The sequence below is a fragment of the Garra rufa genome, chromosome 5 (assembly GCF_049309525.1).
Source record: "Garra rufa chromosome 5, GarRuf1.0, whole genome shotgun sequence".
NCBI lineage: Eukaryota > Metazoa > Chordata > Actinopteri > Cypriniformes > Cyprinidae > Garra > Garra rufa.
In genome coordinates, this window is record NC_133365.1 from 24,880,178 (window position 1) to 24,895,557 (window position 15,380).

General features: G+C 35.8%; 2 protein-coding genes across 2 annotated transcripts; one reads left to right on the forward strand and one right to left on the reverse strand.

Moving 5' to 3' along the window:
- Window positions 1-400: 400 nt before the first annotated feature.
- mrm1 (mitochondrial rRNA methyltransferase 1 homolog (S. cerevisiae)) lies at window positions 401-4,962 on the reverse strand. The gene is made up of 6 exons (XM_073840819.1): window positions 4,836-4,962; window positions 3,645-4,576; window positions 3,369-3,462; window positions 1,360-1,480; window positions 1,149-1,268; window positions 401-852 (listed from the first exon to the last, which is right to left on the reverse strand). The coding sequence occupies exons 2-6, from the start codon at window positions 4,427-4,429 to the stop codon at window positions 809-811; spliced, it is 1,164 nt and encodes a 387-aa protein (XP_073696920.1). The 5' UTR covers window positions 4,430-4,576; window positions 4,836-4,962; the 3' UTR covers window positions 401-808.
- A 162-nt stretch (window positions 4,963-5,124) lies between these two features.
- On the forward strand, window positions 5,125-13,443 carry mks1 (MKS transition zone complex subunit 1). The gene is made up of 18 exons (XM_073840981.1): window positions 5,125-5,370; window positions 5,726-5,853; window positions 5,947-5,999; window positions 6,987-7,142; window positions 7,599-7,696; window positions 7,796-7,924; window positions 8,065-8,169; window positions 8,266-8,374; window positions 8,823-8,879; window positions 8,982-9,024; window positions 9,193-9,255; window positions 10,754-10,824; window positions 10,904-10,973; window positions 11,099-11,206; window positions 11,940-12,073; window positions 12,168-12,250; window positions 12,332-12,429; window positions 12,663-13,443. The coding sequence occupies exons 1-18, from the start codon at window positions 5,294-5,296 to the stop codon at window positions 12,764-12,766; spliced, it is 1,686 nt and encodes a 561-aa protein (XP_073697082.1). The 5' UTR covers window positions 5,125-5,293; the 3' UTR covers window positions 12,767-13,443.
- The last annotated feature ends 1,937 nt before the right edge of the window (window positions 13,444-15,380 follow it).

The following is a 15,380-nucleotide window of genomic DNA, read 5'->3' on the forward strand; positions in this document are numbered from 1 at the left end:
ACCCTTTCCAACAATGACTGTATGATTTTGAGATCCATCTTTTTACACTGAGGACAACTGAGGGACTCATATGCAGCTATTACAGAAGGTTCAAATGCTCACCGATGCTCCAGAAGGAAAAACGATGCATTAAGAGCTGGAGGAGTGAAAACTTTTTGAATTTGAAGATCAGGGTAAATTTCACTTATTTTGTGTTCTGGGAAACATGGAACTATGTTCTGTGGCCTCTAAAGGGCATTATAAATGAAAAAAAAAAATTAAGCCAAATAAGAAAAATGTACACATCTCCATTCTGTTCAAAAGTTTTCACCCCCGGCTCTTAATGCATAGTTTTTCCTTCTGGAACATCAGTGAGCGTTTGAATTGAATACCCATATTGAATACCATATTTAGCTTACAAATGAATTTTTAATGTAATATCAATACATAAAACCATATTTATTGAAAATAAAATCAGCATGACTTTTCATCTTGTGGCAAATATCTGCAGTCATAAACCACATGAACAAATTAATATGTTTTGTGAAGAAGGTGACAAATTCAACATAACACCTCTGTTTATACAAGCATGTTTTACCTGAGCTGATAGAGACCCTGTGTAGCACAGGTCTTGTCTTAAACAAGGTGGCCATAGTCAGTAACTGGTCCAGAATGCATCTACAGCCTCTCTTTATCTGATCAATGAGCCTCTCCAGACTCTCAGACTGTTAATTGATGAAGTAATCCAGTCATTAATCACTGTAGGGGGCTAATGAGAGACGTCTGAGTAAATAATGCTGCTGCCTTGTCGTTGTTGCCATCATCATCATCAACTTCCTGTGCGTGTGGACAGAAGAGAGTGCAGGAGGATGCCTGAGAGAAGGGAAAACCAACAACACATTAAAAGGAGGCAAGACAATCAATATGTTTAGTGTACCTATATACAGAAATGGAGTCCTGAACCTGCATCAGCATTAAAAGAGTGAATAAAGATATCTGACACATATCAATACAATGTTTGCAGTGGCTCTAATTCAATAAAAAACATTTACATTTTTTATTTTAATTAATTAATTTTTATTTTTACTGCAAATATTTTTTAAATGAACAAGTTTACTTTATGTTTGTCCTTTAGCAGTTCTGAACAATATTTACTTATATAAACAAACCTGTGGCTACAGACACATTGAGTGATTCTACTCCAGGGTGTAGGTTTCTGCGTGGAGGAATGGTGAGAAGGACATCACACATCTGACGCAGTTCTGGAGACAGACCGTCACCCTCTCCACCTGATGGCACACACACAGACAGACCAGCATAACACAAAAAGAACAAAACTACTGTCTATCCAAATATGTCTGAACACTAACTTGCTGTTACCCATTAGCAGGAGTGTAGGTTTGGAAATCTTGAAATCTGAACATGGCACAACAGTGGATTCAAGGCTGCATTCCTCTAACCCAACAGTCCCGACTACATGCCAACCTTCTTCCGCTTTCACCTAAAATGTCAGGACAAATTTGGTTATACTGTAGGCCTAGCTATTAGACAATGGCAATCCTGATGATTGTGTATTCTATGATCGTGGTTCTCAAAAAGACTATACAGGCGCACTCTCAACCTCAACAGCTTTCTTTAGCTGCCCTCTATAGGCTACAAATGGGATTTTCCATTCACTATAATTAAGAGCTTATTTAATTAAAAACCTACTGTACATTTCATAACTCAATTATTTTTGCAAAAACAAAGGAAGGATGATCTATATTGTCTTACCTTTGACAACACTCCACAGTTGTTAGTTTTGTCTTAATTCCATCTGCATTTCTTTATTTTTCTTCACTAAACAGTTTTGTTTAAACATTTTAATAAATATAATGATCCCCTTGCAAATTACCAGCACCTTCCTAAAATATAAGTCATACATTTTAATGTAATATCTAAATATGTATAAGAAAAATAGTGATGGCATATTTTTTTATTATATATGGTTTTATTTAGTTTTAAACAAAATAATTCACACATTTGTTTTTATTTGTTACAGTTAAATATAATTTTATGAGACTTCTTTCTGATTTTTGTGGTCCAAAATGACCAACATTGACCGAATGTTTTGCTTTGCAGTAAAACAATAATTATTATGTAAATATACACTACCAGTCAATGTTTTAGAACAGTAAGATTTTTAATGTTCTTTTCACCAAGTCTGCATTAAATTATTTTCACTATTTAAAATAACTGTTTTCTATTTGAAGATATTTTAAAATTGTATTTATTCCTGTGATTTCAAACTGAATTTTTAGCACAATTACTCCAGTCACATGATCTTTTAGAAATCATTCTAATATTCTAAATTGCTAATCAAAAAACATTATTATAATTATTATTTTTTAATTTTTTTTAGGTTTCTTTGATGAATAGAAAGTGTCATCAGAAGAACAGCATTTATCGGACATAGAAATATTATGTAACATTACAAATGTCTTTATCATCTTTACTAAATAAAAGTATTAATTTCTATAATTTCTATATTTAAAAAAATGACACTGTTTCCAAGCTTTTGGTATAGTGTACAGTATAGTGTTTTTATTTCACTTTAGCTTTTTATTTAAAATAAATGCTGATCTTTGGATCTATCTAGTCATCAAAAAATCCTGGAGAAATGTACTTGTTTTAAATAATAATAATAATAATAAATATGTTTCTTGAAAAGCAAATTGGAATATTAGCATGACTTCTGAAGGATCATGCGACACTGAAGACTGGAGTAATGATGCTGAAAATTGAGCTTTGTCCACAGGAATAAATTACATTTTAAAACACATTCAAATAGAAAACAGTTGTTTTAAATAGTAGTTTTGCTGTACTTTGGATAAAATAAATGCAGGCTTAATGAGCAGAAGAAACTTCTTAAAAAAACATAAAAAATCTTACTGTTCAAAAACCTTTGACTGGTAGTGTATAATTAGTATTAGTGACACTATTAATTACTTGATGGAATTCACTGCTTTAACACTTGAACTCGTATTGATTTGTTTGGGAATTTTGATTAGTTAGCATTGCTTTATACCCCTCAGGTTAAATAATTTCTCCAAACAATAAAAAGAAAAAGAAAATTGGCCTCTTTGACCAGTTTGTAAAAACATGCAGTAAACCACAATGGTGTTATTCAACTGCCCTCTACTGGCTCCAAATGAAAACAGACTGCGTTTACACCGACACAATTTTTTTTTTTTTACTCACTTTATGCAGTCAGTTTTTTTTAAATTTACAGAGCCACTTCCATATGTGGTTTTAAATCAGATACATATCTGATACACATCTGACCTACGTCTAAACATGTAATCCCACTGAAATTTCTAAGTATGAAATGGAGGGTTCAACTTCCAGACCTTAATCATATCTTTCAAGTTGCTGTAGCCAAACACCTCCATGACCTCCATCACACCAGCACTGGCTTTACTCACTGTGGGCGTCAGAGGACAGCTAACAAAGACAGAGAATAATCACAAGCAGATGTCAGTGGTACACACATAGGTATATGTAAAACACATTTTAATTTAATCATAAACAAAAAATGTTATCAAATAAACAAGTCTTTGTTTTAGATCCTACATTCCATTTAACAATGTATTAAATAATTACACAAAAGCCTCTTTTATCTTTACCTGTTATGAATGCTGCTGGCAATTCGATCCACTCCCAAAAAATATGCAGACCGCATAATGGCACCAAGATTCATTGGATCCTGCACTCCATCCAAAACAAGCCACAATGCCCTGTGATTCTTTACCCCGTGAGATGTTATTGGTCTTTCCTCAGTGATAAATCCAAGAGGACTTGCTTGCAAACACAACCCCTGGTGCACCTTACCACCACACATCTTGTCAAGTGTTTGCTTGCTGACTCTTTCTACCTGCACACCCCGTTTGACAGCCTCCTGACAGGCCTTTAGAATCACATCTCTCTGTGGCCCATCACTATTCTTCACAAAGAGACGACTCGGCTTCCTCCTACTTTGCGTGAGGGCCAGCAAACATGGGGCCACGCCGAACACAATCTCTAACTCTTTATCTTCATTTGGCTCAGATTTCTTTTGGATATGCCTCAAAATCCTTCCAGTTTCTGACTCACTGAAATCTTCAAACCTCAGTTTCTGAAGCTCTGATGATACTTTTCCCTTCTGTGTTTTTGGTAATTTGAAACGATCATCTCTGGTAGCAGCACATTTATGCTGTTTAGACACAAATGTCTTTTTGAGTTTACTAGCGGTAAATCTCTCATCTGACTTTGAAACACTGTCTCTTGGACAGAAAAGTATTCTTGTGCAACTGAACGCTGCACGTTGTGTAAAAGCTGTAAAATATAACTCCTTCAGCCCTACCAAACAACATCTATTCCTAGTTCTGTTGGAGCCTAGGAAGAGTTGGACACTTGTTTTCCACACCTGCATATTTGCCTTTAATAACTCCTAATATACAACTTAATAAACATCTTAAACCATCTTAAGGTGGTTTGCTGGTTTGATGGTTTTAGAGCAGTTTTGGGCACTTGTCAAATGCAAAGGCTTGACTGACAAGTAAAATCAGCCGAACACCAGCTAGGAAACAAGACAAGAGCAGCAAAATGTATTCAATAAGTTCATTTCAAAGGTATATATTGCTTTTAACAGACTATTCGTTATTTAAAAAAGGAATAAATTAATAATCTGCTTGTTCGTTAGTGTTGCAGCTGCTGCTAACCAAAAGGCTACGGTGCCCTTCAGGATTAAAATACCAGCAACACTGCATGCTCATTAAATAAAAGAATTTTCAATATTAGCCGAGTAAAATGCGATAAATGATATCAACAATACCAACCTCAGGCATATCTAATCCACTATATTCGTTATTCAACAACAAACACAACCATGTGGAACTGCTTTCAGTTCATTGGCAGTGCTCAATGTGGACGAAAAGCGTGGAGTGTATTTACTCTAACTTCCGCTTCCAGATCAGTTGTAGTCATCGGCTCCATTTCTATGAACTGAGTCAGAAAGCAGCGCTGACTGATTTGAGAACAGCGTGTTTATATGGTTTATATCCGCACCGAGCATGCGCATAACTGACTTCCGGCTGCTTCCGTTAGTTTGTTACTATGCAACGAGACGCTCTGATGTGTAGCCTTAACTTTCTACCGGAGTATTACATTAAAAAGTAAATCAATTAAAAACGGCTTAACCTTGTTCACGCGTAGTGTGTGTTTTTTAATAGTTAACCGATGCAAATGATACACTAAAGCTTCCGAGACTTTTATCTTTTGAGACTGAGTGTCAGATATGGCGGACGGTTGGTGTACTGACGCCGGGGAATCGGTTTACCGTTCCCGGGATGCAGTTAAAAACTTACGAATACGGTAAGTGACGTCACCTGAGTGTATCTGATAAATCTATAAAAAGTACGCACACTTCTAAATGCACGAAATGTCTTTGGGACGTGGTAGTACCGTGGTGTTCTTGGTATTAACTTACCTTTTAGCACAATGTAAAATGTACATTAGTACCATATGTCCATCCCATACAGTGCACCATTATACTGCCATAGTACTTTTTAAAGGTCTCTTTACCATGATTCTGAATGATTACCAAAGCCATGTACCACTGCATTTACTGTACAAGGTACTTCAAGTCACTAAAAGCAACATCAATGTAATATACCCACAAAATGGCATGGTATTACATGGTACTGTAAATGTTTTGTTTCTGTTTTAGAGTTCGCATACAGCGTGTGACCTCTACAGCTGCTCTGTCTCAACATCTCCATCAGCAAGTTCTTTCCCAGCAGGAGAGAGGAGTTATAGAGCTGGACACCTTCAGCTCTCAGACGCAAGCAGCCTCTAGTTTGTGAAAGATGCAGATATAAATTTGTCACAATTCCCTGGCATATGTGGTATAGAGTGAATAATATTGTTATCTTTCTCTTTCTAACACAGCCACTGATGAAGAGGAACTGGTGGTTGGTTGGCAAGAAAAGTTCTTTAGTCAGGTTGGTGACTGTATTTGTGCAACTAAATGCAAGTGACTAAATTTCTGAAAAGGAAATCGGAAACATTTCCTATTTGAGTGGTCAACATATTGAAATTTTGTATGCTATTATCTAGGAAACCAGTTTTTGTTTTTAATTGCTGTGGGTTCCCTATTATTAAAATTAATAATTATTATGCTTAGTTTGATTATTATGATTTTGGTCTGGTTTTACTGCAGTTCACTGAAAATCACACTACGCAAACAGTTAACAGTAACCATTGTCGGTGTTGTGGGTAAAACATTACAAGTAATGCAAGTTATATAATCAGATTACTTTTTTCAAGTAACTTGTAAAGTAACGCATTACTTTTTAATTTGAAAGAAAATACCTGAGTTACTTTTTCAAATGAGTAATGCCAGTTACTTTGTTTTCCCATTTATTGATTGACAGCTGTCCTGTTGCCATATTGAGAGAAATTGGAAAGTGCAGAGGCACACAATGCATATTACACATAACACATTACTTTCCATAAAAAGTAACTAACATAATTAGTTACTTTTTTGCGAGTAACGCAATATTGTAATGCATTACTTTTAAAAGTAACGTTCCCCAAAACAGACCATTGTTAATAATAATAATTAATAGTAACCTATAGTAATAGTAATATTTAATAGTAACCTATTCTTAATTAGGCTTATTATTTTGCATTTTAGTCGCATTTTGAAAACAAAGTATGCCTTTTTCCACAATTGTAACTGATGCAAGTGTTGGTGTTTTTATTTATTTGTATATATCTCTTCGATAACCAGCTGGCTATGTTGGTCATGCTTTTTGCAATGTATCTGTGGGCTGTTTTGAACATGCTGTAAAACATGGACATTTCCGGGGACAACTTCAGTCAATCTGTTTAAAATGGGGACATCTGGTCAGCCTATACTAAACAGTGAGTAGGCTACCTGTTTTCATAGTGTATCTGATGAGTTCTGCTTTGTCATTCATATGCAGTATGAAGTGGACCTTTACCAAACAGAGTCAAATTGTCAAACACCACTGGAGCGTCAGTATCACACAGATATCATAGCAATGGAAAGATCCAAAAGAAGACAAAACCAGCGCATTTTCACCTACACAGACTTTGATCGCTTTTCCAAATGGGAAGAGGTTGGTTGACTCTACCGTTTTCATTTTTAAACCTCACAAAAACATACCCAGGTCATATTTCACCACAAAATATATATTGTTTATTTTGTATAACGAAAATCAAGGCATAATCCATCGAAAAATGAAAATTCATTTGCTCACACTTACATCATTTATTTCTTCTACTGAACACAAAAGAAGATATTTTGAATAATATTGATAACTAAACATTTTTGGATCCAACTGACTTGCATTGTATTTTTTTGTCCATACGGTGGAAGTCTACGTGAACTGAAACTATTAGTTGCCAACATTTTTTTAAATATCTTTTTTCAAAAGAAAGAAAGAATGTTTTGTATCTCTTCAGTTGTACATTATTATGTGTTATTGTATTTTGAAAAATTGAGAATAGTCATGAAAATAATGTCACAATACAGAATCTTAATGTCTCTAAATGTTTTGTGATTGTATTGACAGCAAGCCCAGAGCCTGCTGATCCCAGGTCAGGCCACACCAACCTTTTTAGCAGAACGCATGGCCAATGTTAGACACAGGAGACAAGACAGACGTCCTGTGTAAGTGTACCTAAAAGCCTATAGTACAGTTGCTTAACATTTTGCAAGTTAAGGAGGTTTACCTGTAAATAAATTACATTTCCTTTTCCCACAATTTAGTGAGTCGAATGTTCCCAAGTCCCGTTTAATCACATGGGAGCCTTCGGAGGAGTTCATAAAGAACAGCCACATAATCAACACACCTGTGCAGACCATGTACATCATGGGAGATCTTGGACCTTCGGGGAAGTAAGTGTGACAATACTCTTCTTTAGCCACTTAAACATATCATACATTTAAATTAATGTAAAGTAACCAGCCAGTGATGTACATTTTACCAGAGAATGAGATCTGAGCCATCAACTAACTGAGCTGGATGTGTTTTATAGGTTGGGCCTGAAAGAGAATGAACATGTCTTATGCACCATAAAAGCAGATGGTAATGGAGTAATCACAATAAAACCAGACTTTAACAACAACAGAGGAACCTACAGGCAAGACCTATCACTTCTGTCAGTTTCTCTTCAGAATAACATTGGGATGAGTTCATTGTAAATAAAGAAGGTGTATTTGACTGTCTTTCACACAAGGCTGGAAACGCAGGGGGAGAAAAGGGAGGTGTGGAGGCTGTATCTGGAGAATGCCTCATCCGACATTCATGCGGAGGAGAAAGAGAGAGAGCAGCGCATGTACAAAGATGTATGTCCCTTTGTCCTTGCCTAGGATTGGTGGTTTCACTGTCTACTGCCTACATAAGCAGCAAATACTTGACTATACTTTATTAGATTTAACTATTTTCTATTGATACTTTTCTATTGCAGCACTGAATATAATAATTTAATGTAAATTGTATAAAAATAATTCATCATCTGGGCAATGCATTTTGGGATTGCCATATCTGCAAAGGATATACCTAAAACATAATTATTATAGTATATTATACTAATAAATAAATGTAATAATACTAAAATAACACTTTGACAGTTGTTTTTAAACAAACTGTTTATCCAAAGCATCTTAAGCTGCACAGACAAAGTCCCTGGAGCAATATAGAATTCTTTGGCTCGCCCAATGGTCACTGGGGGAATTGCTGACCCCTTTCTGGTGGACTCATTATTCTCACACATTTCTTTTATTTTTATTTTAGCTGTACACACGTCACAGAGATTACCTCAACAGCCTGGTTGGCCAAGACTTTGAAATGGTAAGAATTACAATTCTTATCCAGACTCATGGTATCATAGTTTTTTTTTTTTTTTTTTTTTTTTTTCAAATTTCATTCTGATTGTCAAAACCTTTCATTTAGCCTCCTCCAGGGATACTGCGCCTGATTGTAAATGGAGAGATAGGTGAGTACTAACAGTTGTCCTAATCATAAAAAAATGTTCAGATTTACTGTGGGCAAAGCAGTGTAACAAAAATATATTAAATGCATGCTTAAATTACACACATATAAAAATAGTTTTAAGGTCTCAGAAGTTAATGCTTACATCATAATATGGCAATTTTCTTTTCAGTTTCTGCTCAGGGCTATGAGTATGACAATCTTTATGTCCATTTCTTCCTGGATTTACCAAACAGTAAGTCAACCTAGTCTCAACCACACAGAGTATGAACAACATTTAATGGATGAGTCACACTTCTAAATGTATGAATAGCATGGCATTTGATGACAAAACCAAACCGAGTGGTATTTATTTTACAGAAGAATTTAAAGAAAGTACTCTTTTTTTTTTTTAAGCAAAAACTGTTTGCTAAGTTTTAAACAGTAAAACAATAGTTAAACTCTTCAAAATGAAGACAAAGGGATACATTCTGATTTTTACACTAATAAATGACATTCAGACATTTTAAGCATTACTTAAGTGACCAGACATTAGCCATTGTATCACTGTGCAATTTCTGTCAGTGCCTTGCGAAAGTAGTCATACCCCTTTTTTCTCCAAATCAATTTACACTCCATACATAATGATAAAACACTAAAATAAAAGTACATTGCATAAGTATTCATACCCTTAATTCAGTACTTAGTTGAAGCACCCTTACAGCCTCAAGTCTTTTTGGGTATAATGACATTTTCAGGTTTCTCCAGAAATATTTGATTGCATTCAAGCCTCTGGCTGGGCCACTCAGGGACATTCACATTGATGTGGACTTAGGGTCATTGTCCTGTTGAAAGGTAAACCTTCTGCCCAGTCAGAGGTTCTGAATGCTCTAGACTACATTTTTATTAAGGCTGTCTCAATATTTTGGTGAAAAACAGCCCCACAGCATGAGGCTGCTGCCACTACACTTTACTTTTGGGATGGTACTCTGCAGGTGATGAGCAGTGTTTAGTTTCCTTCAAACATAATGCATGGAATTGTGTCTTTACTGAGGAGAGGATTGAGTTTGGCCACACCGCCATAAAGACAGGATTGGTGGAGTGTTGCAGTGATGGTTGTCCTTCTGTAAGTTTCTCCCATCTGCATATATGATCAAGAACCAAGGCCTTTCTCTACCAATTGCTCAGTTTGGCCAGAAGGCCAGTTCTAAGAAGGGTCCTAGTTGTTCTAAGCTTCTTCCATTATGGATAATGGAGGTTACATGCTTCTGTTAAACCTTCAATGCAGCAGATTTTTTTTTCTGAAAGATCTGTGTCTTCCCCAGTCTGTTTCTGAGCTCTACAGGTAGTTATCTTGACCTCAGGGCTTGGTTTTTGCTGTGATATGCATTTTCAGCTGTTTCTGTTTCTGAGAGGTGTGTGCCTTTCCAAATCACATTCAAATGAATTTGCCACCGCATAACTCCACTCGAATTGTAGTAACATCAACAAGTGATATGAGTGCTCCTGAGATAAATTTCAAGTTTCCCTGAAAAGGGTATGAATACTTAAGCAATGGAATCATTTCAGTATTTTGTTTCTAATAAATTTGCAAAGTTGTTACAAAACTGTTTTGTGCTTTGTCATTATGGTGTATGGCGTGTAGATTGATGTGGAAAAAAGGCTGCAACATAACAAAATGTGAAAAAAAGGGGTATGAATACTTTCGCAAGGCATTGTAATTCATGATGTTGATGTTGTCGCATTTTCTTCAGATTGGTCCAGTGTTCCCTTTCACTGTCTGTCTGGTGTAACGCAGACGTGTCGCACACGCAGTGTGGAAAAGGTAAGATGTCATTTTAGTAAACCCCATCAGTCGTCTCTGTGTTCATGGAACTGTAGTAAGCATGTTCTCTGTTTTATAGGAGGATGTTGCCTTCTTCTCCTATCCATTCAGCTTTGAGAGCTTCTTTCATAAGGAAGATGAGTCTGATGGTGAGGTCTTTTATTCCCTCAGAATATCTGTAACTAAAGAATAAAAAAATACATTACATAGACAACCTCCTGATGATATGAAAATGAAGTACCAGTGAATTAGCACATGCTGTTCATCTGTGCAGGGTCATTACCCCAGTGGCCAGTGCTGTATTTCAAAGTTCTCTCATTGGATTTCTGGCAGCGCTACAGAACTGAAGGCTATGGCTTCCTGGTCATTCCCTCAACGCCGGGTAGGACAGTATTTTTTTTTCTGAAGTATCGCAAAGTGCAATGTAGTGATGTTCATGTCTGATGTTTTCCTGAATTGGTTCTTGGTGCATAAACAATTCGCAAAGCATTCATTTTGTTTGGTAAAAACAAGTAAAACTGTGGTGTGGGTGATATATTGGCACTATAAACATCTGACAGTTTTTTTGTTTAATAGTCGCTCAGTTGTCCTCAGTGTGAAAAGATGGATCTCAAAATCATACAATCATGATCACAGAACTATGTTGGAAATCAATATGTTGGTTCAAATATGCAAAAAAGGCTGAAAAAACAAATTATCTTTGGGACCTGTAGGATTTTTCTGAAGAACAGTGGGCAGTTTAACTGTTCAGGATAAATAAGGGACTCGTGAATAGCTATCACTAAACAAAAAACACAGTTGTGGATCATTCAGGTAACAACATGGTATTAAGAATCAAGCGTATGTAAACTTTTGAACGGGGCCATTTTTGTAAATTCAACTATTATTTTTTCTCTATTGGACTATATGTAAATGTCTTTTATGTGAAATATCTTATTAACATGCATTTTGTATGATCCCTCCTATTTTGGTAAAATCATTAACATTTTGCAGATTCTGCAAGGTGTATGTAAACTTTTGACCTTAACTGTATATAATGAACTGTGATGAATTTCTTAAAAGTTCTACTAAGTATATTTGCATCAGCTTGTTTATTAGTGACTTTATACTTTTAGGGTATCACCGGATGACTTGCCACACATGGAGACCCCTCGAGTCCGGCACAGTGGCTGAACTGAGACGCTTCTTCATCGGCGGAGCTCCTGAACTCGAGGACATCAGTTATGTCAGAGTGCCTGGCACTTTCAAGGTGACTCATTATACATTTCCTGCTGTGAAGATTTGTACTAGCATGCCCAGTAATTCAGTTTAACAATGTAATGTTCTATTGCTTCTATTTTTAGGGAGAGCGATTGAGTCGCTTGGGCTTTCGCACTCAAACCACTGGAAGTGTGACCTTTACTCTTAATTGTATCCAGCATGCCAGGTTGGTCATAAGTGCATTTGTGAATGTAGTATTACTGTTTTGCCAATTTGAGACTGTAAGAGCTTGTTATAATTTATCCAGGGCTTTTGTTGATGCCAGCACCTTTAAAAAAAGAAGGCAGACTGTTCTGGATCAGCTGGGCGGGCACAGTCAGCAGGGATCTGTCTATAATGTTCTAGGTAAGGCAGGCCTAAATAGCTTTAGGACCTTTATTGCTATTAATTAGTGGTACCTGCTAAGGTAATTGTTCACATTTAGAGTTAGAGATAGAGAAAATGCAGCATAGAAGTTAGAGAAAAAAAAGAGTTTAAAAACAACCTAACCCTAGTTGCTATTGACCTACGGACTAACAATATATCTTATTTTACAAGATGTATATACTTTCTGATTTGGTGTGTGTTTATGATTTCAGAAGCGTTTCAGAGGGCCCGTAAACGCATGCAAGAGGCAAGAGAGTCTTTACCCAGAGATCTCATCAACACCACTGCACAATTAAACTCTGAGTCTTCTGCATAGGAACATTACACATGGAATGTGTGTAATAGCGCTTTTTACAGTATTTGTGTTTATATTTGTATAATACATTTTTGTATAGTTTTTAATCTATTGATTTTTTTTTTTCATTTATTTTATGTAATACTTGTATTAAGAATGGAAATTCTAACAATTTCTTTTACTTTTTACGAATTTTCTTAATAAAAACATGAATTATTTAAATACTCTTCTACCACAAATTTTCCATGTGAAAGGGAATCTCTGTCCATGCCTTTCCATCGCAATTTTTTCACTGTCTTTAGTAAATCCTGACACTTTTCCTGACAGGGATCATACAAAATGTATGTTATTTTTTTAGTACTGACCTGAACCTTCTGTAATAGTTGCATATAAGTCCCTCAGTTGTACTCAGTGTGAAAAGATGGATCTCAAAATCATACAGTCATTGTTGGAAAGGGTTCAAATACACAAAAATGCTGAAAGTCCACAGGAATTTTTTGAAGAACAGTGAGCACTTTCACTGTTTAGGACAAACAATGGATTTATGAACAAAGTTCAGCTGTGGATCATTCAGGTATTAACAATCTAGTGTATGTAAACTTTTGAACAGGGTCATTTTTATAAATTCAAGTATTATTTTATTTTGTGAACTATATGTAAATGTCTTTTATGTGAAATACCTTATTCAGGTTAGTACTAAATAAAAAATAACATGCATTTTGTATGATCCCTCTTAGTTTGGTCAAATAATTAACATTTTGCAGATTTTGCAAGGTGTATGTAAACTTTTGACTTCAACTGTGTTAGTGGATGATCATAATATTATAAACTACATCTGTGATTAGTCTGGTCTGTTGAACTTGAGACTTGGAACTGAACTTATGCTGTACATCTACTCAAGTGACTTTGCAAGAGTTGGTTCAAATAATTGCATAAAAGTAATGCAGCCATTGGGACTACTGTAAATGCTAAGCACATGAATAAACAGCAGAGGGCACCATCTACTCTATAAACATAAGCCACGCATGTCATAAAGCATAGTAGGACAGTCATATGGTTCATGGGAATTATGTTAACAGTTACTTAGTTCTATACATATTTGTTCTCTACGGTTCGTGCTGAAAGCATTGCATATCAAAAGACATGCATGATCACATGGCCTTCATTTGATTTGGATGGATATAGTGAGAACATAATGTCAGCTATCAACAGTCCTGTGTTCACAGCCCTTGAGGCAGGCGGTCGGATTAAAACAGAGCTCACTGTCCCTCAGACCACCTGTCCATGTGTAAAGTGAAGCGAAATGCGCAGACTCTTTGAGTAGCATGCTGCTGTGTGAAGTGGTCTCCATTTTCATTCTTAAAAATAAAGGTTCTTTAATGGTTCTTTGTCAGGGTGTACAGTTAGTTCCATGAAGAATCTTTAAAATCCATGGAACTTTCCCACTGCACAAAAAGACCTTTGAAAAGTGTTCTTTAGGCTATAAAAAGTTTTTTTCACAAACTTCTGTGGGTTCTTCTGTGGGATTGCTGCAGAAAGCCCTTTTTGTTCATTCTGGTGCTTTTATTTTTAAGAGTATAATACAAAGTCTGAAGGGGGTGGCAATATCAGAACTAAACAATTTAGTCCTGGCGCCTATAGCACCTGCTTCTGTCATAATGCATCCTGCCATGACCTCAAGTCATTGGAGACACAAGGTCAAAGACTTCACCACAGCACCGAAAAAAGTCTTCTGAAGAGAATCGACTTAATTTCCCTGTTGAAAAAAGCAGCATATGCCGGTTAGGTATGTTTTAAAGAATGGCTAATAGTTTGAGCTAGTTTAAGCTGGTCCAGAGCAGGAGCTAGTTGCTTAGGACCAGCTTAAACCAGCTCATGACCAGCTAAGGACCATCTTAAACCAGCTCATGACCATCTTAAACCAGCTCATGACCAGCTAAGGGCCAGCTTTAACCAACAGCCATGCTTCAAAACATGCCTAACCAGCATATGCTGTTTGTTTTTTTCAGCAGGATTAGATTTATATTCACATATAAACTTTAATCAATGCACATAGATAGAGTACATCAAATATGAGAAACCGAAGCTTTATAGTTTATTTGTTTAAACTGCTTGATTCTGTAGCACTTTAGTATAGGGACCAATTCACAATTATCTACCTAATTATTAGCATGCATATTACTAGCATATTGGCTGTTTATTAGTATTTACAAAGCACATTCTTCATGACCATATTCTAAATCCTTAATCCTACCCCATACCTAAATTTAACAACTACCTTACTATTAACAAGCAGCAAATTAGGAGTTTATTGAAGCAAAAGTCATAGTTAATGGTTTGTTAATTGGACCTTTAAGTAAAGTGTGACCCTTGATTCATATGAATTATTTTGATTTTATGAACTTTTTTTGTTTGTTTTGGGTTTCAAAGATAATGAAAGTTAATTTACTCACCCTCATGTCATTCCAAACCTGTATAATTTTCTAATGTTTATTGGTTTGAGTTTGTCTTGTTACTGACAACACTATATTTAAATGTAAGTGAACACAACTAAAATATGAGAGTTGTAGCAGACCAGATTTTGGTCTGTTTCTCACAAGGTTTTTATAATACTTAATATAATTCTATATGTTGT

Bases quoted from the DNA above. Each gene is read 5' to 3' on its own strand.
- mrm1 (XM_073840819.1), bottom strand. From the start codon at position 4,429: ATGCAGGTGTGGAAAACAAGTGTCCAACTCTTCCTAGGCTCCAACAGA. The intron at 3,463-3,644 runs GTAAAGATAAAA...TGTCTTTGTTAG, and splicing joins GCCAGCAGCATTCATAACAG to CTGTCCTCTGACGCCCACAG. The intron at 1,481-3,368 runs GTCTGGAAGTTG...CTGACATTTTAG, and splicing joins ACTTGAAAGATATGATTAAG to GTGAAAGCGGAAGAAGGTTG.
- mks1 (XM_073840981.1), top strand. From the start codon at position 5,294: ATGGCGGACGGTTGGTGTACTGACGCCGGGGAATCGGTTTACCGTTCC. The intron at 5,854-5,946 runs GTTTGTGAAAGA...TTTCTAACACAG, and splicing joins TCAGACGCAAGCAGCCTCTA to CCACTGATGAAGAGGAACTG. The intron at 12,430-12,662 runs GTAAGGCAGGCC...TTATGATTTCAG, and splicing joins ATCTGTCTATAATGTTCTAG to AAGCGTTTCAGAGGGCCCGT.